The sequence below is a fragment of the Rhineura floridana genome, chromosome 9, assembly GCF_030035675.1.
Source record: "Rhineura floridana isolate rRhiFlo1 chromosome 9, rRhiFlo1.hap2, whole genome shotgun sequence".
Taxonomy (NCBI): Eukaryota; Metazoa; Chordata; class Lepidosauria; order Squamata; family Rhineuridae; genus Rhineura; species Rhineura floridana.
Genome location: NC_084488.1, coordinates 83,532,328 through 83,557,087, shown reverse-complemented (window position 1 = coordinate 83,557,087; position 24,760 = coordinate 83,532,328). Strand labels below are relative to the sequence as shown.

At 40.9% G+C, this 24,760-nt stretch overlaps 1 protein-coding gene across 4 annotated transcripts in view; it reads right to left on the bottom strand.

Annotated features, from left to right (window-relative positions):
- PRDM5 (PR/SET domain 5) overlaps positions 1–24,760 on the bottom strand; it is a 186,725-nt gene that overhangs the window by 43,466 nt on the left and 118,499 nt on the right. For 3 of the 4 annotated variants that reach the window (XR_009757961.1, XM_061585206.1, XM_061585208.1), the window contains exons 11-13: positions 13,612–13,705; positions 10,666–10,826; positions 5,733–5,826 (exon numbers count right to left, since the gene is read on the bottom strand). Coding sequence is in view for 3 of the 4 variants with exons in the window: in XM_061585206.1 (XP_061441190.1) it covers positions 5,733–5,826; positions 10,666–10,826; positions 13,612–13,705 (349 nt within the window). In the remaining variant the exon portion in view is untranslated. Of the gene's footprint in view, positions 1–5,732; positions 5,827–10,665; positions 10,827–13,611; positions 13,706–22,272; positions 22,368–24,760 lie in introns of all 4 variants that reach the window. The other variant, XM_061585207.1, reaches the window with a different exon arrangement.

Below are 24,760 nucleotides of genomic sequence, written 5' to 3'. Positions count from 1 at the left end.
GATGTGTGGGGAAGCATGCGAACATGGAACCGTCTACCTGTGTTCTGAATATAAACCAAGTGTTTTCTAAAAGCATCTGTTGGATTTATGTCCTTGGACAAGGCTCACCCCTTTAGCAAAGCATAAGTATATATGTAATGAGTATAAGAACAACCCTGCTGATCAGACCAATGGCCCATCTAGTCCAGAATCCTTTCCTCACAGTAGCAACCATATGCCTATGGGAAGCCAACAAGCAGGACACGAGCACAACAGCAGCCTCCCTTTCTTGAATAAACCTAGCCAGACTTTGCCTGAATGTCCACGGTCACCAAACCTTCTTCTGTCCTTACTACTGATCTGTCAATCCCCAACTTAGAATAATAAAATAGTAGAGTCAGAAGGGGCCTATACGGCCATCAAATCCAACTCCCTGCTCAACGCAGACATCCAAGTTAAAGCATACCCGACAGGTGGCTGTCCAGCTGCCTCCTGAATGCCTCCAGAGTTGGAGAGCCCACTACCTACATCGGTAATTACTTCCATTGTTATAACAGTTAGGAAGTTTTCCTTGATGTTTAGCCAAATTCTGGCTTCCTGTAACTTGAGCCCATTATTCCGTGTCCCGCACTCTGCGATGATCGAGAAGAGATCACGGCCCTCCCCTGTGTGACAACCTTTCAAGTACTTGAAGAATGCTATCATATCTCCCCTCAGTATTCTCTTCTCAAGGCTAAACAAGCCCAGTTCTTTCAGACTCTCGTCACATGGTTTTGTTTCCAGTCCCGAAATCATCTTGTGTTGCCCTCCTCTGAACCTGTTCCAGTTTGTATGCATGCTTTTTAAAGTGTGGTGTCCAGAACTGGATGCAGTAATCAAGATGAGGCCTAACTAGTGCCGAATATAGGAGAACTAGTACTTTCACAATTTGGAAACCATACTTCTGTTAATGCAGCCTAAAATAGTATTTTTTTTGCAGCTACATCACACTATTAGCGTATATTCAGCTTGTGATCAACAACCATTCCAGAATCCTTCTCACATGTAGCATTGCTGAGCACCCATCTTATAACTGTGCATTTGGTTTCTTTTGCCTAGATGAAGAACTTTACACTTCGCACTTAGCCCTGTTAAATTTCATTCTGTTGTTTTCAGCCCAATGCTTCAGCCTACAGCCTAAACTTCTCTTGTCATGCTTGTCCACTGATTACAGATTGCAAATTCCTCATAATAGGGACTATGTCAACTTTACCTGTGCGCTGCAGGTGCCAAAAAAACCCCTATTAAAATATTTTAAGTATATCTCAGTAATGGTATTTCCTATTACTAATATAATATTTATAAAACAATTTAAACTGAAGCTGATGTGTAGAGTTAGGTTATTAAACCTATAAGTTAACTGGATGAATAAACAGATCACATTGATGAGTACTGTGATCTACTGCACATCAAGCAGGACAGTTTTCTCAAAAATCAAAAGTGTAGACAAATGAGATTCCAACTGATAAAGCAGAGGAGGATGGGAGAAACAATCACTTCTCTTGTTGATTGCCATCTAACCACACATTAAACAACAGAGGCTGAGGGAAGTGTGATCTTGCTTGGTTTTCCTGCTTCACAGAGAGTGCTACTGCCAGACTAATCCCTGAGAATAACATGGTTATAATTAGTAAAGAGATTTACTGTTTGTTCCCCAATATGGATGGGCAGATATTGTAGAACACGTGCCTTGCATGCAGAATATCCCATGCTCCATCCCCGGTAACTCCAGGTAGGACTAGGAGAGATTCCTGCCTGAAACCCTGGAGAGCCACTGCCAGTCACTGCAGACTGTACACAGCTAGATGGACCAATGGTCTGACTCAGTATAAGGCAGCTCCTTATGTTCCTATGCTTGTCCCAGATCAACCTTTTCTGACATTTCTAGATAAGATGCACAGCGGTGCATGCACAGTCCTCAAACAGAGTTACGGGGAGAGCCCTCAAAGGTTATGTTGCAAATGTTTGACAGGCACACACCTGCCATGAAATACAGGCTTGCTTGGGATAAGGAGTGGAAAAGGCCACAAGAAAAGAACAAGGCAAAAACACAATACCCACACATGTTAGCTATAATACTCAAGACTTGGGGTTAACAAGTGTTTTTTGCCCATGCATAATTCATTACACTTTAATCTGGAGGGATGAAATTTAATCCTGCACCAATTTTGACATTTTAAGAGCTAAATTAGACATTAAGAGATATGAAGCTGCCACTGTTCTACATTTATTTACTCTGAGCCATCATGGGAGGCGGAGCAGAGGAAGGCAGAGGGCTATGGCATCATGTCACACACTACAGTGAAGAGAGCAAAAGAGACACTAAATAGCATCAGCTGCATGTGTCGTACGCTGAAGATGGACATATCAAAACAGTGCTCATTTCATATTCAAAAAAACCTAGCCCATATCCACAAAGCAACTGTTGCATGATGACTATTATGATGTAAGAGCCCTGCATGATCACACCAAGGGTCCATCATCTAGACCGGCATCCTGTTTCCCACAATGGCCAACTACATGCCTCCAGTAGCTTGGAATTAAGACATGAATCTCTCCATGCTGTTGCCCGTGAAATTAGCATTCAATGACATACTTCCTCTGAACAGCATGGCTTCATTTAGTAATCATGTCCTCTACGTCTGAAGTTCAGAGGTGAGTGTAGATCCTTACATAGCCAAAATGGCACCAGCCATGCATAAGAGAGGTGTATCAACAGGCTTAAGGGAATCACAAGTTTTGCAGCAGTACAAATATTTAGGGGGGAAAAAACCCAATGAGAGAGATGGACCCCGAAGCAGCCTAAGGACCGGGGATGCTCAGCAGCCACGGAATGCTGATTCACTTTTTTGGTGGGGGGCAAGTGGAATGGAAAACCATGTGAAATGTGGAATGACATGGAGTGTCATAGAGAAGGGCATGACTGGAACAGTGAACAGAAGCACTCCACAGTGCAACATTTTTGTTGCAGGTCCTCTTGTCATGCCCAATAGGCACTGCTAAATTCCTTGCTTGCTCTCTCATCTGTTACCTATTCATCATCATCGTCCCCCCTACTATGGCCTTCTTGTCCTCTTCTTCTGCTGAGGAAATGTAGGAAAATGTCCTTGGCCAGGTACCAGAACTAGAGAAGGTGGCTATAATTAACCAGAAGAAAAGACAGCAGTAGTCCTAAATGGACTATCATAACTGTAAGCCCTTATTTACTACAACTGTCTCCAGGCCTTATAAAGTCCAGTCATGAAGTCCTTTGCATGACAGCAGATAAGCAGCAGAGATGGCTAGCTGTATGAGATTTAGCAGGTGAGATTTATGTTAATTGTAACAATGACACTGTTCTCTTGTACAATAGTGCTTTTGAGTGCTCAAGGTGCTTCATATATTACTAATATAATTATTATTTATTAGACTTGTTAGTTGCTTGTTACCTAAAGGTCTCCAAGCAACTTTACAACATGTATATAAATTATCTTGTAATGTTACAAGAATCCTGCAAGATAGGTCAGTATTACTATCTTCCTGTATTATAAATGTATTAATGTGCAGCAAGTGTCCGCCACAGGGTGCAGATGATATTCTCCCTCAGTCTCTTACAAAACTTTTCTCCCAGCATTATTTGCTGGTGTCGTGGTGACCCCCAAACAAGGTTTCTGTGACTATCTGAAGAGTCCTTACCCTCCGGTTAAGAACCACAAATTTAGGTCTTTCCAAGAAGGGGATCTGTTTCAGCTACACAATCTAAATGTTCATTGTAATCAGTACTCAGCCCTGGTTACAGTCAGAATTACAAACAGGACCAAACAAGTAAACAGCTTTAATCTTAACAGGTGGCCAAGAGAGATGGAAGTGATTAAGACTTATCAAACATATTAGGAAGCCAAGTGATTAAGTGCACATGTTCTGTCATCTTCCTGCAAGCCAAATTTGTTTATGCAAAACTGAACAGAATGTCATAAGAAGACTATTTGTTAACAAGCACATTGCATGTCAAACGCCAATCCTCACCCCTTTTAAGCTGGAAATCAAACACTGCTAAAATAGCAGCTTGCCAATTACTTGAATATGTCATCTGCAGTAAATAGACTGCTTTAGGGCATCCACTTTGTTTTGGTAATTTGGGTCTATTATGTACTGTCAGATAGGGATGGGATCTATTGACTGGTGCCGGTTCGAAAGCATTCCATTGACTTAAGAAGCTGCCGTCAACTTGAGTTTGTCCTGTATCCGCTAGCTGCTGCATTTATTGATCTGTGTTTGTTTTTGCTTGGATTTTTTTTTTTGATATTAATATCAATATTTTTAAAGGAAATATCGGTATTTTAAAGGAAGAAACTACACAGCTGTTTTTTCAATTGTAATTGGTTGTTGTATGGTCTCCAATCCAAATTTTTAAACTGAATGGTTCCTTTAGCAAAGAATAACTAAAGGGTTAAAGTAAAATTGCGTGTTTATGTGCAATGCAAACGGGACTGCTTCATTTCTTTCAGCAAACAAAGAGTTACAGCAGGAATGGGGGGCCTGAGGCAAATGCAGCCCTCCAGACCTCTCTACCCGACTTTCAGAACTCCCCACAGGCCTCACACCATTTACAAACCACTTCCTTCAAAGGCCCAGCTTCATATCCTCTTTCAGTGTTTTTTCTGTTGGAATGTATGAGGTTCAACTCCAACCTGTGGGTTGAGGCTGCATGGGGTTAAAAAGGGTAGCTGGAGAGGAGACCTCTTGGTTGCTAGGCTATACCTGTCCTTTGATCTCCTGCTGTCTCTTCCCTTCCTGGTAGACTGATATGCAAAGGATGTTGATCCCAGTTCCTTTCCTCCTTCCCAGTCATCTTCTTTCTCGAGAGGAGAGCAGACATCTTTCCTTTGTCTCTCCCTCTCATCCAGCATGAGGGCGAGTACTGGGCTCAGTGCTCATTGCTCCAACTTAGCTAGTTAGCTAGATATAGGACTCTTTCCTATCAAACATGTAGTTCAAGAATAAAGTAGTTATTTCTTATTTTAAAGCTTAAAGTCTCTGACTAATTTGCATGGAAGGTAGAATCTTAGCAAAGATTCAAACACACACACACAAGCTCGCTCAATACTCTCCATTCCGCTACGTTACTCTGCAGGGTCCTATAGGACATTGGGCCCAACGTCCTATATTTTCTGGCTGGAATATATCCTTGAACTCTGATAATGCCTCTTGCTTGTTTGGATGAACAATAGAGTTGTGTGTGTGCATGTAGAAACTAGCTTACTATACAAAGTTAAATTTCACATTCATTGCTCCTCTCACTTTTGCTCTGCCCTGCTCATTGTCCTATGGCTCCCAGAAGATTGTCCAGAAGGTAATGTGGCCAGACTGAAAAGGTTCCCCACTCCTGGATTATAGCAACCAACAACTGAGCATCTTCAAAGATGGTGGAGTTTAGTTGCTTAGTCATGCAGACTGTGCAGGAACAAAAAAATCCATTAACTTTTAATCCATTTCATTTTGTATTACAAAAATATTAAAGTGTGTTGAACAGAAGTTAAGAGTTTTTGTTACATATTCAAGAATGATAAGCCTACTGGATTTTATTTTTAAAGTAATTCCACATTCTGGCAGTATCACTCATTTTTATATGGGAGTTATGGCAACTCTCCAAGAATACAGACACATCTGTGCAATGAAATGGTGTGATTCAAGTGCCTAGGAAAGGTTGTCCATTTTACACAGTAATGGTGTACCTGTATGACTTCGAATATGTACTCTCAGTGTTCCATTGCTTGCAAACTTCTGCCCACAGTATGGGCAAATTTTCTCCTTTTCGCCTGTGTGAGTCTACAGTGGGAAAAGAGAGACAGAATTAACTTGTTTGCAAAAGAAAGCAGAAATTGATAAGGGTTATTTTTAAAAATGTGTCCTCCAAGATTTATAGCAGGAATGGGGAGCCTAGGCCCAGGGGCCAAATGCAGCCCTCTAGATCTCTCTATCTGGCTTCCATTACATATCACACTATAATGTGAAAAACTAGATTTTAAAAGTTTAATAATGGTTACACTTTAAGACTACAGTTGCACTTTAAGACAACACTACAAAATGCCTCAATGAATCTTGCTATTCATTGTAAAATAAACCAGTTATCTAGCCTAACTACAGGCCAAATGAGTTTATTCCTTAAATTTGTTACTGGTTATTTCTTATGTATTTTTTTGTAATATGTTTTATAACATTTTGTTCACCACTTTGGGGGCCTTTTGGCCAAAAAGTGGTATATAAATAATAATAATAATAATAATAACAACAATAACAACAACAACAACAACAACAACAACAATAATAATAAATGGTTTGGCTCATAAAAATTCAATTAATCTTTATTGGTTCTTGAAAATGATTGCAGCAGAAGAGAGAGGTCCTTGTTACTTCCATATTTGCACTACAGTTTTTCAAAATACCAAACACTGGCTTGATTTCTTAATGATAAGCTTAAGTTCCCTTAAAGCTTGTATTTATGTCCAGTTCTACTAATACTAAATGACAGATAAAATTGTAAAAGAGTGTTTGGCCTACAAGGCATTTTTACAATAGAAAAATACAAGTATTATAAAAACTAGTGTGAGAAGGCTTACATTTATAATTTTTAAAAGATAGTTTTATTTACACAATTGTGTTAACTGTTTTTATATATGTAACTGTTTTATATATGTTATATTGTAAATCGCTTCAGAATGCCTCACGGGAAGTGATTCATAAATGAAATGAAATAAATAAATGGATTTGTTGCAACTAGCTACTAATAAGAAAAAAACATTTGTTACATAACTTTGACTGCAATTTGTGTTCAATATAAATCTTGTCTAAAAGATCTTCTGGGAAATTTAGTGACTATGGACCTAGTCATAGTAAAATAAAATGAGAACAATTCAGGCAGTGATAAGGATATTTAAGTCCCTTGATTTAAATAGGAAAGCTAAGATTTTGGATTTCACCAAAATAAAACTTGCTCAGGTCACACCAAACACTCTGACAGCAGCAGCAAGTGAATTACAGCAGTGAGAAGTAAAAGAGGCCATCACTGCTGAGTGACAAGTGTGAAGGAGGGCAACACCACACTCTTACCAGCAGGCATCATAAGGTAGCAGTAAAAGCTGCATTGGCTATCAATTTGCTTCTGGGCACAATTCAAAGTGTTGGTGATTATCTTTAAAGCTCTAAATAGCTTAGGTCCAGGATACCTTATGAATTGCTCTGTCCTTTAGTTGGGAAGGAGAGGCTCTTCTCTGTGTTCCTCCTAGGGTGGAAACCCAGCTGGGTGGGACAAGAGCAAGGGTCTTCTCAGTGACTACACCCATACAGTGGAATACGTTTCCTCCTCTCCCATTGTTTTTCACACCTTTTTATTTTGACAGACTTTGTTTTACAATGGTCATATTGACAATAAGGACGAGACAATGGACATACTATCAAGCCACAAGCTATGGTTTGTTTTATACTATGCACAAGCCCTGTGCTGGTGTATGCAACTTAAGCCCTCCTGCTTTGGTCCTCTCTTAGATGAGCAGGGGAATAAAACACTGGCTGTCTAAACCAACATTCATAGTTTGTTTCTCTAGTCAGGATGCCAACAACAAACCTTGGCTTCAGATCATGGTGTATTTGAAACCAACAAACCAACCACGGGCTGCTTCAGATATAATGCTAAGCCAGCTACTCTATGGTCTGCTTTCTTGCTTGAATAAGGAAGGAGTAAATTGAGAGAGCATGTAACAGGATGGTTAAACAAACCATATTTTGTAACGAGGGCTGAAATCCTAACCCCATTTACCTGGAATGAAGCCCCAATGAATTCAACAGGACTTACTTCTGAATACACATGCTCAGGATTGTGCTGTTAGTGTAACATCCAAACACAGCCAATGTTTTTATGATTTTTTTAAACTGCTGATCCTGACTCTTTTGTCATGGTTTTATTTTGTTTTTATGAAATGTTAATTTTTATTTGTTGTATTGTGTGCTTCTGGCTACTGAAATGGGTTTTATTTTGCAGGCTGAAACAGACTGCACTTATTTGAATGCAGAATCTTCCCAATCACTTCCAGCTCTTTCAACAGCAAGGGCCAATGGAGCAGGAAGAGAGGATGTAAGCTCAAAGACTACTCCTGATCTTTCCACAGGTATGACTTTAGGAAGAAATATCCCCTGAATGTAGCTTTATTCTTATTCTTCTAGTTCTGAGATTTTTTAAAAAAAGATTCAATATAGTTAACCAATTTTCATTACAAAACATGGAACTGTTAATAGATTAATCAAAACTGTTTCACTGTCAGTCAGGTAAGGTGACAGAGGAGACGACCTTCTAGAGACTTCTTCTAATCCCAATAAATCCTGTCACAGATTCCTGAATCACTAGTGGATAAACAATGTCAATATTTATTATATTTATCAAAAGTTAAGGTTTACAGAGTGAGGGAGAGACAATGCTGACTTAGCTCATTTTACTGAATGCAACAGCCTGCAACCATAATGAAATCAACGTCAAGACAAATACAAACTAGTCGATACTTCAAATCCAAGATCACATCCTTGGTCATCACAGGGCATACAATTTGCAATGGCTTTTAAAAATGAAACTTTTCTCCAAGATGCTATGTACTTTGAGTAGCTGGGCCTTTTCCTGATCAATAGCTGTCAGCAGATATACATTATGAAGACAATGAAAGTAGAACTGTAGAAAGTATGGCGTATTCCAGCTTTTCACGCCCTTCTGGGGCGCTGATTCAGAAAGAAAGTTGATTACATGCAGAATTTTAAGTTGACGCTAAAGTTCTCACAATCCAGACACTGTAGTACTTTTTAGAGCCTTCAAATAAATTCACTAATAGGCAAAAAACAGTTTAGGAATGTACCTATAGCCAACAGATATTTCTATCAAACTTTAAAAAGCAGGGGAATTGGGCAGCTATAGTGAATGCACCAGGGGAGCAGGAGACATGACCTCCTCTCTTGAGATATTGTACTGCCGTACAAATTTGTCAAAATGCAAACACAATTTGGGTTGGTCTTTCACAGTCCAATCCACTTCCTTTGTTGCTTGGAAGAATTTGGTAATGTGCTTCTGGGGGAGGAGGAGGGGAGGGCGGATGGAAGGGGAGGAGTGCAGTTTAAAAAATGCCTGACTGATTTTTAATTAATTTAAGAAATTTTGCATTGAACTCAATGATAATGTCGGGCATGCTCAGTAAGAACCTACTGCCTGTTTTCTAAAAGCCAGACTCACAGCTGCTTGGCTTGCCTAATCAGGGGGCCACACCCACACCAGACTTTGATTTCACTTGAGGGCAGTATAGTTTGTGAAGGGTGCTGAGAGGAGACTCCTATTCCACTGACAGAGCTTCAGTGGCCAGAGTGATTTAACAGTCAGCTGCTCTGCAACTCTCCTATTGATTCATAAATAAGGCTGGACCACAGCAATCTTACAGGTCTCCATTGCTGCATTAGAAAAATGTGTTTGAAAATTAGGAAGATAAACTTTATTTTAACACAAACTGGGCGCTTCCAGACTTTTGCAATTTTGGGATGGGATTCAATCACATACCAGCAAATCCAAGTTGCACCGTTATTTATAGTTGATTGGGAGATCTTGTGCAACTCACTCCCCCCCAAAAAACAGACTTTTTGCAGTAAGAAAAGTGACAAAAAATGTGTGGGATAACTCTTGCTTTGATGCAACCTCATCTCCCTGCAAACAAATCAGAATGAATGTTCATTACACAGCCTGTGTTATCTAATCACTCTGCAAATAAATCAGGATGAATATTCAATAAACATGTAGTCTGGAAGCACGCAGCATCTTCTGATAGTATCTGTGACTATGCTTAGCCTAAAAACACTGTACTAGGAAATATTTTGTTTAGGATTAGGCATAAGCAACATATAAGCAAGGACTGGTATACATAGTTGAATGCACTTTTATCTTGGACAAGAATGAATGCAAAAGAGGAACAGCCAAGAGATCCTCCTCTAGCTGCAAAGCAAAGAGATAGATCCGCATGGAGTCTTTTACTGAAGCTGCTGCCACTCTCTTACCAAGTTCTAATGGATGATGATACTGATATAATTTCACCTCATGGCTAGATCACAAAGAAACAAAGATTAACAAGAATGCTGAACCTCAGTGATGCAGCCGATGTTTCAATACTGAGATAAACATGAGTTCAATAACCCACAGGGTAACAAAAGGGAGTGGGTGGATACGGTTTTGAACTCGGAGTGTTCAATTTACATGACATTCTAAGGGAATATGGAACATTGTTGACCTTATTAACTTTTTCTGGCAGGTCCCCAACCCTCTAAAGCAGCTTTTCCAGGGACCCAAGGGGCTATATGGATGGAAAGAGGGGATCAGCTAAAATTGGGAACCCCACTTTGCTTTCCCCTTGCAAGAACCTTTTCAACAATGGAACGAAAATTGTGTTTTCTGCTGCCTTAATTCTAATATTTGTATATGCTATCACTTTTCATCTGTATTTCTTATTCTATTGATATAGACAGTCCACAATTGAAAGTATTTTCTTCAAAAGAAATTCCACCATCTGCAAATTCAAAAGTATAGTATACACTGGGCAAAATAAACCTATTACAGTGACCCCATTTTTACAAATTACAGATTATACTTACTTTTTTATGACTCTTAAGCACAGATGGTGTCACAAAGGCTTTGTCACACAAATCACATTTATATTTCTTATGACCATCATGAACAACTTGTATATGAACATTCAGTGTGTCCTTCCTTTTGAATGTAGCATCACAGTGATCACACTTAAAGGTTCTTTCACCTGGGGAAAAAGAAACAAAGATATGTTAATAGTAGACTTAGCACTATGGTACTAATGGGTGTTTATAAATCTGTTGAAGTTACCACCGCATTCAAAGGCAGCCTGTTCATTAGGCAGAATGTATGCTTTCTCTTGTACCTTGGACTGCAAGAATGAAGTAGCAAATTTTGAACTCATTTATCCCAAAATTTTCTCCTAAACTCAACAGGCTTTGTAGAAGTAGTAATTTAGGTTAGTGGAGGCGCTTCCCAGATGGTGATGGGCATGCATCTGGCACATAGCCTTCCTTCTACAGCTGTCCTGGACAATATTGTACAATTTCAAGGCATCCACCTAGAAACTTATATTCAATGTGCGTGCTACATACCATCTTAGAGACGCTTTCCTGTTCTACAAATTGCTTATGTGAAGTGTAGTTTGCACATTTTTCAGCAATGAAAAAGCTATGGCCAGCTATAAGGAAACCAAGCCAGTGTTTGTCATTGCTATTAATGTATTTGGGTCTGTTTGATTATTCCAAAGCCATTTAAAAATGTAAAGTCACAAAAACTAGTATGAACTGCAGATTGCTACGTACTATTGTGAATACAACAAAATATTTATGGACTTATGATTTTATTAACTTTTTAAAAAAACTGTTTTAATTGTCTTTTTTACTGGTATGTTTTATTGTATATTGTAATTGAGGATGTTTAAATGTACTGATTGAATTGTAACTGTATATTTTAATTATGTATTTTTATAATTGATTTTATAGTTGTAAACCATGTAGAAGTCATTTGGCACATAAACATTATATAAATCAAATAATAATAAACAATGAACAATAACATTGAAGTAGATATAATAGCTTTATTGTATTCATAGTATTTTATTGGTTTTGTTTTATTGAGTGATTCATGCATTTTATTGTATTTTTATTGTTAAGACACTTTAAATTCTTATAGAGAAAAGAACCCCTTTCATGTTTTGAAATAAGCATTAAACTATCACAATTCTTCAGTATACTATTAGATCAGGGATGGTATTTGACATTTTACAGAATTTAGCTTACTCTATACAAGGTCAGCCTAGTAAATAAGAGAATCATTCAATACCTTCAGAACCTTGTTACAAGTACAATTACGTTGTACAAACATTGTACAGAATAGGACTTTTTTATGTACACTTCAGCTTTGAGGCTCAAAGGATTATCCAAGAATCTCAGGTCTTCCATGAGTTATAACAAAAGACATACAAAATGTCAACTTGCATACTTGGGTACTAGAGGAACAAGGATCAGGCATCCATGAAGAATTTTTTTAAAGGGAGCTAACGGATTTCAAGTTGGAAAAACAAAAATTCCCGGTCTATAGGACTGACTTTCCCTATAACTTTCACAATCACAGTGTTTACTTTTGTTTTAATTGCTTTTCAGTAGGAGTGATGGGGAATGATGCAGTGATTTTGTTTATTCCCAAACACCAAAATTCACATGGAATATTGGAGTACTCTGGGAGATAAAGTTTGCCATGTAGCACAGGTACGTGGAGAGCTAAATCCCATGCAAAATATATCACATTACAATAATAATACTTAGCATTTATATAGTACCATAAAATGCACTGGGTCGTAATCCTTACCACAATTTACTACAACTCAATACATGAATCATTGCCACCATGAGTTTGCAAGCCACTGCCAGCACCTGCCAATAAAATACACTGAAATAAAGGAAAACTCATGCCAAAATGACCAGGTTTCACATGGTGAATGGTAATAAACAAGAAGGTCCAGAAGGGCAGGATACCTACCACTGGGATGCCAATACCCTTCCTAAGAAAGACAAAGTAAGTAAGGCACATTTGGCAATTCCAGGGGAAGTAGTACATGGAAGAACTGAGAAAACTGGCATGTCAAGTTTGAGCACTGAATTGGGATAGTATTTTCCGATGAACTCATTCAAATTGCCCACCGAAAGACTCACCATATTGAGATATTTGCTAAAAAATAAACACGTTTTGTCTTTCTGTCCCTCACAACCTAATGGTATATTTAAGATCATTTTTCAATTTAATCAAATAGAAAAAGACCTTATTAAACTATATCCCAGATTACAACGTTAAAGTTTCAACTTCAGCAATCTAAATGTTCTGTGTGTGCATTTATTTATTTATTGAATTTATTAGTCGCCCATCTGGCTGGCTGTCCAGCCACTCTGGGCGACGTACAACATAAGCATACAATACATAGGCATTAAAAATCTAAAAACAATGAAGATAAAATCTAACCCACCCCAAAAGCCTGCCTGAGGAGCCAGGTCTTCAAGGCCCGGCTGAAGCTCAACATAGAAGGGGCATGGCGGAGATCATTTGGGAGGGAGTTCCACAAAGTGGGGGCCACAATTGAAAAAGCCCTCTCTCTAGTCCTCACCAGTTTGGCTGTTTTGACTGATGGGATGGAGAGAAGGTCTTTTGAGGCTGATCTTGTTGGGCAGCATAGCTGATGATGCTGGAGGTGCTCCTTTAGATAGACTGGGCCGAGACCGTATAGGGATTTAAAGGTCAAAACCAACACCTTGAATTGGGCCCGGTAAGCAACTGGTAACCAGTGCAACTCTTTTAGCACTGGAGTGATATGATCTTGCCGGCGGCTGCCTTTAATTTGTGTGTATGTGTGTATGTGTGTGTGTGTGTGTGTGTGTGTGAGAGAGAGAGAGAGAGAGAGAGAGAGAGAGAGAGAGAACTAATGGGTTACAAGTCAGTGGTGAAGGCTGAACTTCTTGACCTTCTCTATTAGCACTTACTGTTATGTATTAGAAGGTGTCTCTGCAGAGAAAATGGTGTTCGGAACAGCGCTTTGCATTCCTCACACTGAAATGGTCTCTCTTCAGAATGGGTCTGTAGATGAAAGATAATATATTTAAAGGGGAAAGGCTCAGAGAAATCAATTAGAAGTCATTACAATAATTGTAGCTAACCTCACTGGCTTAGTTCAAAAGAGATTTTGCCTTGGTTCAGGCAAAGAAGCAACAAAGGCTTAATTCCATGTGCTAGTAACAGGCAAAGCAATCCAACTCATGGAAAGCCAGCAGAAGGGGTGCTGGCAGAGGAGGAGCCAGCAGGATGCTCCACGGCATCCATTTCCCATTCGGGAGCCACTGGCCCACCAGAATATTGGCTCTGCCAGGAGCTGTGTGCACAAAAGAAAAAACGGCTCTCACGAATACCCCTACCAATGAGTAAGCGCTCCTCATTGACTTCCATTAAATTAATTTTCTTAGACTGATCTTTTTCTCAGCGTAACTTTGGCCCAGATCAGAACCCGCAGAAGCGCTCCGAACGGGAGTTGGAAGTCCCCCCCTTAGCCCCTCCTCCGTCACACCCCCAGAACACCCCTTTTTCTGGCCTTCCACCAGGCTGGGCTTCCCTGGCAGACCCCTGGTGGAGCCAGCAGAGTCCCAACTCCACTGCAGCAGAGGGGCTTCTGTCAGTGGAGCCCAGCACAGCCAGGACCCTGCCAGCTCAGCTGGGGGCCTGCCATATCCAACTCCCCTCAACTTAGAGTAAATACGACTTGGATTGCACCCTTAGTGTGGTTGGTGTCAAGCAGATATACTCTAAATAGAGAAGTGTGAATATAATCATGGCTATAGAGATAAAAACTCCACTCTAGATTTTTAAGGGGCGGTACAGACACACACAACATAAAAAAGAATAGCATTTCCTCAGTTAATTGCAGCCTATATTTCAGCCAGCTGCTTAACTCCATCTTCTTTAGTTTAAAAATCTAACTAGACTAACTAGACTAAATTCCTGTGTCTCAACTCAACCTTGTTTATTATTTTGAAACAGAGGTAAGTAATAATAGAATTTTGGTGACTAGATCCTTGTTTGCCATATTTAGAGTGCATTATGGCCAAAATAAAATCATAAACAAAATATAAAGCCATGAGCAAATGGATGTACACCACAAATTCTCCGTCTCTATCCACATACTGGCAGGAAAGGGGTGGAATCTAAGTTTCCATTAAATATAAAATGGAATAAAGTGTTTTAAGTGATTTGGAAGCATTGCACGTGACCTGGACCACAACCTGTTAGACCTGTGTTGCACTAAAGTTCTTCAGTCACTTTCACTTTTGCTGATATCCTTCAAATGATCTCTGAAATTTCCCAAGGTTAACATACCATTCAAGCAACAGCTTCTCACTTTACTACAAGCCAGCCACTCCCCCTCCCATTTTTGCCTCACCTATTTACCCAATAAACGGCCCTTTTCACACATAACAAATGATACAAATAGGAAACCAAAATACCATCTACAGTTAAGAAATTACTTGAAAAACGAAGGAGCTTTGTAGTATCAAATAGCTCATTCAAAGTGGTGAAATCAGGCAGGCACCTTCACTGTACTCTTTTTGGCACCTGCTTAAAATGCTTTTTGTTTAGGCAAGCCTATGCAGACACGTAGATGCTGATGTGTTTTAATATCTACTCTTGTTTTTAATCATTTTAAGATGTTTTTCATTACTTGTTCTAAATGTTTTTATTAATAATTTGAATGTTTTTTGTAAACCACTCAGACGTTTTTCATAATCAAATGGTATGTAATTTCTCTTATATAAAATAAAATAAATAAAGGGTCGTATCCAGGAGTGCTCTTCTATGGGTGGAAAGGTCTTTGATCTAGTGGAGGCCTTTGCTAATGGAAAGCAGGGAGGCAATTTTAATGTATTTCCCCTTCCCTCTGCTGCACCTTGCAGTACATCCTACTATCCAACAGATCCTCCAACACTCCAGAGCAAAATTTAAGGAGCCCTAGGAGGGCTCAGAGAGAGCCAGTGTGGTGTAGTGGTTAAGGTGTTGGACTACGACCTGGGAGACTAAGGTTCGAATCCCCACACAGCCATGAAGCTCATCGTGTGACCTTGGGCCAGTCACTGCCTCTCAGCCTCAGAGGAAGGCAACGGTAAACCCTCTCTGAATACCGCTTACCATGAAAACCTTACTCTACTTGAAGGCACTCCATTTCCATTTAGGAGGGCCCAGGATGAAGGAAGAATTGGTAAAAAATGGCTTCCCTGCTTTCTGTTCATGGATACCTTTGCTAGATATCTGTGACTGGAATGAAATGAACAGCAATGAAAATGCTGTTGCTGAATGTAACAAGTATGAATAATGTCCTGTATTTGCTTCCTGTTATTATATTTATATTTTTGTCCCTGGGTAGATTTTCTTAATTTATTTTTTAAAAATTGTACTTGGATTTTCTTTATAAAGATGCTTTGTTCTTAAGATGCTTTATAGATGTTTTTAGTGTTTTGTTGTTTGCTTGCTGCCCTGGACTCCTTCTAGGAGGAAGGGCAAGATGTATTATTATTATTATTATTATTATTATTATTATTATTATTATTATTAAAATAATGCTGCAGCACTGGAAGACTGGAGAAGACCTGCCCTGGGAGTGAGTACTTGAGCATCTGGGTGCTTGCTTGCTTGCTTGCTCCTCTGGATCGCTGTCTCTCCAGATAGCTGAGGTCCCTGGTAGGTGCTGCAAGGACTGGGACCCCCTGCCTGACCCTGAATCCAGAGAGAGGCTGCAGTCAATCCTGCATCAGCATCTGGCTGGGTCAGGAGGCATAAAAGTCCAGCTGCCCTTGGGCGGTGGGTCTGCCACTGGCGGGGTCACCACCGAAGAGACGACACCAAAGAAGGTCATCCCTTGGGGAGTCCCAAGGGTGAGGGTGTTACTCCTATTTTTTTTTTAACCAATCTAGAGGAGATTAGTAGTGGGGTGGGCATGTGTAGTTCCTATGCAGGGTGAGATCCTGTGCAGTGAACTGAATGATAGGAGAAAGTTGCCAGAAGCCTTCAGAGTCAGAGCCTGCAACTGGTAGAAGGCTGGCCCTCCCTGGGTGTGAGACGGGGGGGGAGTAGAAGTGTCCTGTGTGAAATATATTGAGTGGGTCTGATGGTTCCCAATTCTCTCAGACACCTACTAGGATAACTGATTCAGGTAGGTTTTGCTGTTCGGCTCTTGTGCCCGTATCAGGTGTTTAGGAGGAGCCTTAGTAAGGAGGAACATGGGTGATACCACCCCAATTTCAGTGATCATGGGCAGAGGGAGGTATAGCCATGGGGCAGTAGTGAGCTACCATAGAAGATGAAGTCAAGGCTATCTACGCTTTGTTCCTCACTCCCACTCCTCTCATGGATGGGTTTCTTGTTGCTCATCTGCTGTGCCCACTGACCTTTGTATGCTGTTGTTTAATGCCAGAGCACACAATAAGACCACACTCATCCATGGTTTAATCATCGAAGAGCATGCTGATTTGGTGTGCATTACCGAGACCAGGGTGGGTGAGCTGGGAGGAGTTGATCTGACCCAGCTTTGCCCACCTGGATATTTGGTGCAACACCAGCACAGGCTGCAGGGATGGGTAGGAAGGGTTGCTGTGGACTACAGGACTTCCATTTCTGTCACCAGGAAACCACTCTGTCTTGGAGCTGGCTGGGAGGGCCTGCACCTGGTGTCAGGCCAAGGAGAGAGTAAACTAGGTTTGGTGCTGGTGTACCATCCACCCTGCTGCCCAGAGCTTCTCTGACTGAGCTGGCAGCTCTGGTATTGGAGGAGCCCAGAACGAAAGACTTGGATGATTTCAATGTCCCTGCTGAGGCTGCCTCTAGTGTTCTGGCTTGGGACTTCATGGCCTCCATGTGGCTGCCTCAAGTTGTCACTGGCCCAAAGCATAGGGCAGGGCACACCCTCAACTTGGCCTTTGCTCCAGATGGAGGAAGGGGTGTTCTGGAGATGGGTGTGTGTGGATGTCACCCCTTTGTCATGGTCAGATCACTTCCTGGTGAAGTTTAGACTTATGGCTCAGATCCTTCCCTGCAGGGGTGGTGGACAGATTAAAATGGTCTGTCCCCGAAGACTAATGGAATCCACTGGATTCCTGAATGCCCTGGGGTAGTTCTCAGTAGATACAGCAGGTGACCCTATTGAAGCCCTTGTCATGCTGTGGCACAGCAAGGCACATCATGCTCTTAACACTGTTGACCCCAAGCACCCTCTCTGGCATTGTGGAGCCCAGTTTGCACCTTGGTACACCAGTGAACTAAGGGCAATGAAACAGGCTGGACGATAGTTAGAGCGCAAGTGGCAAAAGACATGCTGTGAAGCTGACTGGGTATGAGTAAAACATCATAACCGTGCCTGTTTGGTGGTGAGGGTGGCAAAGGTCCACTTCTCTGCCACTATCGCATCCTCAAGTAGCTTTCCAGTGGAGCCTTTCCATTTTGTCAGGGGTCTGCTGACATCAACTCCAGAAAATGGAGTTTTAGACCCTTCAGAAGCCCAACTGTGAATTGTTTGCAAGACACTTTGAGAGTAAAGTTGCTTGCCTCCATAGCAATCTTGATGCCCCATCCACATCTACTGTAGTCCCCAGTGAGGTGGCCAGTGCAACATCTGTTGCAACTTCTTGGCATTGGTTTCAGTTTATCTGGCTTCATGGCGTGGACAAGGTGCTTGCGACGATGCAGCCAGCAATGTGTCCTCTCAGCTCTTGCCCTTCTTCACTTATTAAAGTTGCCAAGGGAATTTGACCGAGTGGATCCAGGGTGCGTTCAACGAGCCATTGTGGGAAGGAGTGGTTCCAGCTGCCCTGAAAGAGGTGGTGATCCGACAGCTCCTGAAAAAGCCCACCCTGGACTCATTGGTCTGCAACAACTACCGACTGGTCACAAATACCCCCTTCTTAGGGAAGGTGATTGAGAGGGTTGTGGTGCAGCAATTGCAAGTACTCTTGAATGAAACAGATTATCTTGACCTATTCCAGTCTGGGCTCAGGCCTGGTTATGGGATTGAATCAGTTTTGGTCATCCTGCTGGATTATCTTTATTGGGAGAAGGACAGGGGGAGTGCAACCCTGTTATTTTTACTTGATCTCTCGGCGGCTTTTGATACCATTGACCATGGTACCCTTCTGGGCCGATTTGGTGAGATGGGTATTGGAGGCACTGTTTTACACTGGTACTGATCCTATCTCCAGGGTCATTTTCAGATAATAGCATTGGGTGATTCTCTTTTGGCTCTGTCAGCTGTGATGTGGGGTGCCGCAGGGTACCATCTTGTCCGCAGTGCATTTAACATGTATATGAAGCCCTTGGGAGTGGTCATCAGGAGATTTGGGGAGAGGTGTCAGCAGTGGGTTGATGATACCCAGCTCTATTTCTCTATAACATTTGAATTGGGAGAGGCCATGAAAGCCCTGGACTGGTGCCTGGACTCAGTGGTGGGCTGGATGAGGGCCAATAAACTGACTCTCAATCCGAGCAAGACGGAGACACTGTGGGTTGATGGTTCCCAAGTTGGGATAATTGGGCAGTTGCCTGCTTTGGATGAGGTTGTACTCCCTCTGAAAGATCAAGTTTGTAGTCTGGGGGTGCTCCTGGATCCATCTTTGTCACTACAGGCCCAGGTGACTAGGAGTGCCTTTTACCAGCTTTGGCTGGTAATTCAGCTGTGGCCATTTCTGGACAGGGTAGCCTGACCACTGTTGTCCACTGTAACCTCCAGGTTGTATTACTGTAATGTGCTCTATGTAGGGTTGCCTTTCAGATTGGTCTGGAAGCTGCAGCTGGTGCAAAATGCAGCGGAGCGACTGCTCACTTCAGCAGGGTATCACTAACATTTAATTGTATTTTATGTATTTTAATTTATTTTAATGTTTTTGTGATTCTACTGTTTACAATTTTATTATGTACATGTTTGATTTTATTTTTGTAAGCCACCCTGAGTGCCCTATTATAGGGTAGAAGGGCGGGATAGAAATATTTTAAATAAATAAATAAACAAACATGTCACCCTGCTGCTGAAAGAATTGCACTGGCTGCCTATTAGCTACTGGGCTAAGTTCAAGGTTTTGGTATACAAAGCCCTACACATCTTGGGACCAGGATACCTGAAAGATCATCTTACCCCTTATATACCCAGTCAGTCACTATGCTCTGCAGGTTGAGGGCCTCCTGCAGATACCATCTTAGCAGGAGATCCATTCCACACAACACAGGAAGCGAACCTTTAGTGTAGTGGGACCTACCCTTTGGAATTCCCTCTCCTTAAATATTAGACAGGCACCATCTCTGTTATCTTTTCGGCGCATACTGAAGACCTTCCTCTTTCAACAAGCTTTTTAAGTAGGGACCTTATCCCAGTCTGTGTCTGCACTGGAATTTCTTTTTAAGATGTGTTGAAAGTTTTTTTTAAAAGATGTTTTAAAACATATTTTGTTTTAATATGTTTTTAAACATGTTTGGTTTTAATATATTTTAAAGACTGTTTTTATGATGTTTTATAGTGTTTTTAGTGTTAGTTTGCTGCCCTGGGCTCCTGCTGGGAGGAAGGACACAATATAAATTTAATAAATAAATATTAATGTAAACTCAAAGCAGCTTACAAAAAGTTCATGAAACACAGTAAAAACAGTTCAAATTAACAGTTCAAAATAATGTAAAAACAGTTCAAATTATAAAAGCAATTTCATATAATAAAACCAGAAGCAAAACAATTCAGCACTGAAATAGGGAGACAGAGTTCTAACCCACGTTAAATCCTTGATGAACTTAAAAAAAGTCTTAGCAAGACACCTAAAGCTTAAGAGAGGGGGGAGTTAACTGAAGCTCTCTAGGGAGTGAGGTCCAAAACCCAGAAGCCGCAACAAAAAAGGCCCTGCCTTACAGTGTCTTTCATGCTTCTGAAACCAGTGGGCACAGAGCATGCATGGCCTCCAATGTTAAATACTGTCAACAGGCAGCATTATATGGGATGAAGCAGACCTTTAAATAACCTGTTCCCAAATCATTTAGGGAGTTGTGAGTTAGAATCAGCACTTTGAATTGTGTCCAGAAACAAGCTGGAAACAAGCGCAAATGAATCAAAACTGTAAAGGTTTTTTTAATGTTTTTAAAGTTGTTTTGTTTTAATGTATTTTAAGGTCTTTTTATGATATTTTAAAGTGTTTTTAGTGTTTCTGTTTGCTGCCCTGGGCTCCTGCTAGAAGGAAGGGTGGGGTATAAATAAAATAATAAATAAATAAATAAAACTGTAGTGATATGATTAGTAGATTCGAAACTGTAGTAGCCTGATCATCTGCTGCATTCTGCACCAGCTAAAGTTTCCCCATCCTCCACAGAGGAAGCCACACATAAAGTGCATTACCATAACCCAGAATGGACTTGACTACTCAAAAACAGATTAAAAACATGAAGCTAAATGATCTGAATAATTATCTCTTAAATAAAAGAAATCTAATGTTACTTCTGGGCTTCAGCAGACTGCAAGATGGATGTTTCATAGCCAGAAAACAGCCACTATGAACATTACATGCCTTGCTGTCCTTGTTTAATGTACTGGGCACCTTCAAAGAGAAGCCCCCGACACAGCATAGGAATTGTGACCAATAGGAGATTGCTACCATATGACTATGCATGGAAACTGGTAAACAGTGTTTTGAAAAGGTCATAAAAATAATACATAAGTTAGCCAATGGCTTTTAGGCAGAATATAGCGACTTTCAAATCTCATGCTTCATCTTCCCAGACGCTGTCCTGCAAGATAACTGCTCCCTATTCTTCATTATAGGTATACATTCTAGACTGGTTGCAGGAGGACAGATGGGGAATGCAGGATGGGACATTCCATTCAAGTGCATCCAGAACAACTTGCCACACCATTCCCCCACCTTGGGCTCCGTTAGGAGGAAGGGTAGGATATAAATGTAATAAATAAAAACCAAAACAACATAGTTCTTCACTTTACACTGTAGTACCAAAGTAGTGGTGGCTCACTGTGAAAACCATTCTTTTTATTTTTTCAAGCCATCCTGGAAAATGCTCAAGGGGAGGGGGAACTTGAGTTGTTTTGAGGCTTTCCAAGACCGCTCAGCCAAATGGATGAAACATGCCCCTATCAGCCCTCCACCTCCTTTTCAAGCTTATATATCTTTGCGAATGGGGGGACAGCAAAACCGGCAATGGGGAGACAGGAGAAACCTTTCCAGTCTCCCCTTAACCAGAAATGACATTCCTTATCCATGGAACATCATTTTCTGTGAAGAAACATAGGATTCATCTTTGCTGCCTCCTGAAATGAAGCAGGAGGCTGAGGAAACTAAAAAGCCCATGCTTCCCAGTTATCATTTTCTGATAATCTATGGCAAACGATGTGGAAATGACCCACCCAGAAAAATTATTGCATCGTATATTCAAGTCATCACTTCATTGCATAGAACAAAATTATAATTTAATGACACTTTTTAAAGGAGGTGGCCTACACAAATGGCTAAATGCTTTTATTCAAAGTCCACATCCTTTTTAGGGCTATTGGTATGACTCTTGAACAGCAGCTGCTACAGAAAAGCCAAATCAAGTCTGGACATAAAGAGACTGAACTACCTTCTCACCTCAACAGGTGCATCCTCCAGAACAGGGTTGAGACATTTGGATGATACTTTGCTGTGGGGAAGCTTGCATGGCTGCTGACTGTGCTGTACCTGTTCTGTGGATAAATAGAAGGCTTCAGTCTGTAGGGCTGTTAATCTGGCACCATGCATGAGTGAAAAATCCCCCCTCGTTTAAAAACACAGTTGGGGCTTGCTTAGGTGATCAGCTAACCTGGTTTTAAAACTCCTTAAATGGATTTAGCTTCTGATTTATTTTAATCTGCTCAGAAGCTAAATCACAGTGAAAGCACAAGAAGGTGCCCCCAGATAATTAGAAGACTTGGACTTGCCTTGTCTCTTGTGCCAAATTAAGAAACTTTTAACTTGCATAGGGATTAACTTGCACAGGGATTTCCCAGATACAGATGGATGGGATACAGAATTCAGGACAAAAACAGTAGCCTGTGAACATGAAGGTGCGGCTGTATCACTTTGGGATTAATTTTTGGCATAAAGAATTGTTAATTCAGCTCAGTTTTCATCAAACCATGCCTGCTTCCCTGACAAGGTGGCCAGACGCAAAAAAAAGCAGGCCTCCTGCACCTTTAATAATTCAGTAGAAAAAGGAATTTCAGTAGATATAGGTTGCAACCTAGAACTGCTGAAATTCCCTCTTCTGCATGACTTGCCTTGCCCTCTTTTGCATCTGGCCACCCTATTCCCAGATCATGTAAACAAGCCCTTAGTTTCATTTAGAATAGCTGTAGTATACTTTCCCTTGCTTTGCCACTTAACAGCCCTTTGTTGGCTTTTCTATTTCTAAACCACTTGCCTGAACACCACAACCACAGTTGCTCCCTCGCAAGAATGATCAGGCCAATGTAAAATGTTATAGCCTCCCAAAAGCATTGGGAGTATGATTTAAAAGCTTCTCATCCCATGCATATGCCAAAATGTGCACAGTGTTTCCACACCAGTTGCGGCAATGCACATCCCTGGCAATTACTGGCCCTGGTGAATGGACTTTGTACAAATTTGAGCCTATACATAGCATAAGAGGCTTTTAAATGCTATGCCTGCCATACCAAGCGTGAGGATAAACACTTATTTATTGGCCTCATCGTGGGACTTGTGATGTTTAAATTAGCTCCCAATTGAATGCAGGAAGAATTTCATTGACTATGTTCATAATTCAAAGAACTGTTCAACTGTTTTTTGTGCAATACAGTTCTGACTAATTTCTCTTCCTAACAGAAGCCCAGAGAGAAACTAAGAATTTCAAAAGCAGTTTGCAGTGCATATGGGCTGCTGTTTGAAGATACAAATTTACCAGATTACAAGAGAAGCCCTAGCGGAGAAGGCGCTTGTTCTACAGTGCTGGATGACCAAACATCTGGTCACAGTACAGCAGGGGTGTAGTCATCCAGGGTCTCGGGGGGTCTTAGACCCTTTATGTTTCTGGCAGTAGGGTCCCAATGTCTCCAGTGTCCTATGAGGCAATCAGCATGAAAGGGGAATATGCTAGCCACTGAGCAGAAGAGTTTTCTAACTTGCTTCTTGCCTGCTGATTGGAGCCAATCAGAGTGAAAAGAGGTGAGTAAGCCACTGAGAAGACTCTTCTCAGTAGCTAACACTCTCCCCTTTCATGTTGATTGGCTCCTAAGGACATCTGTTGTGGTGGGGGAAGGTAATTATAAGGGTCTCATTCTCAACCCAGCAGCAAAAGAAAAAAAGGGGGAAGTGTGTAGCTGTGACTATCATGAAGGGCTCCAGCATTTCTGAATTTGCCACTACATGACTGCAGTACAGTAGTAGACCAATGGTTAGAGGACCTTCTTAACATGGTAATAAATGTAAAGATAGTTGAAGCTTCTAAGATATTTGAATGCATTTGGTCACTCTCTCTGGAGCTATACAAAGTCTGGAACATCATTAAAATTAGACAGGCAGTACCACAATTCATTTAGTAGAAAACTGGTTTATTAATTCACTCTACATATCTGAGCAGTGAGGATTTTCTTTCAGATTTTATCTATTTCAGGCAGTTCCTATTCTGCTTTTTGCTCTTTTTCAAATACTTTCAACATTTTAGCTATGCAAAGTAGGTTAAAAAAATCAGTGCTACAAATGCAAAGGGTTCCACTGTATACCTCACTCACTTGTTCTTAAAGATGACATTGATCCTGCCAGCTCTTGGGCACACCTAGAGGAGATATTTGGGTTATGACCTTTTTCTACCTCTTTTTGCCCAGTGTGAAAAGCCAGTATCAGAGGATGGGAATTCATTTGGGGTCTCTGATACAGTCCAACTATACTTCCACAAGTCTTTGGGAATTAAATATGCACACATATACTGAAGTGGTGTGTTCATATTGTATACTAAAGTAATTTAAAGAGCATAATGATATAAAGCAGGTCTCAAAGAAACAAAAAGAACAAACACACACGCACACACACACGAGTCCTCTTCCTCTCTCCCTACTACCAAAATATGACAATTGGGTGACAT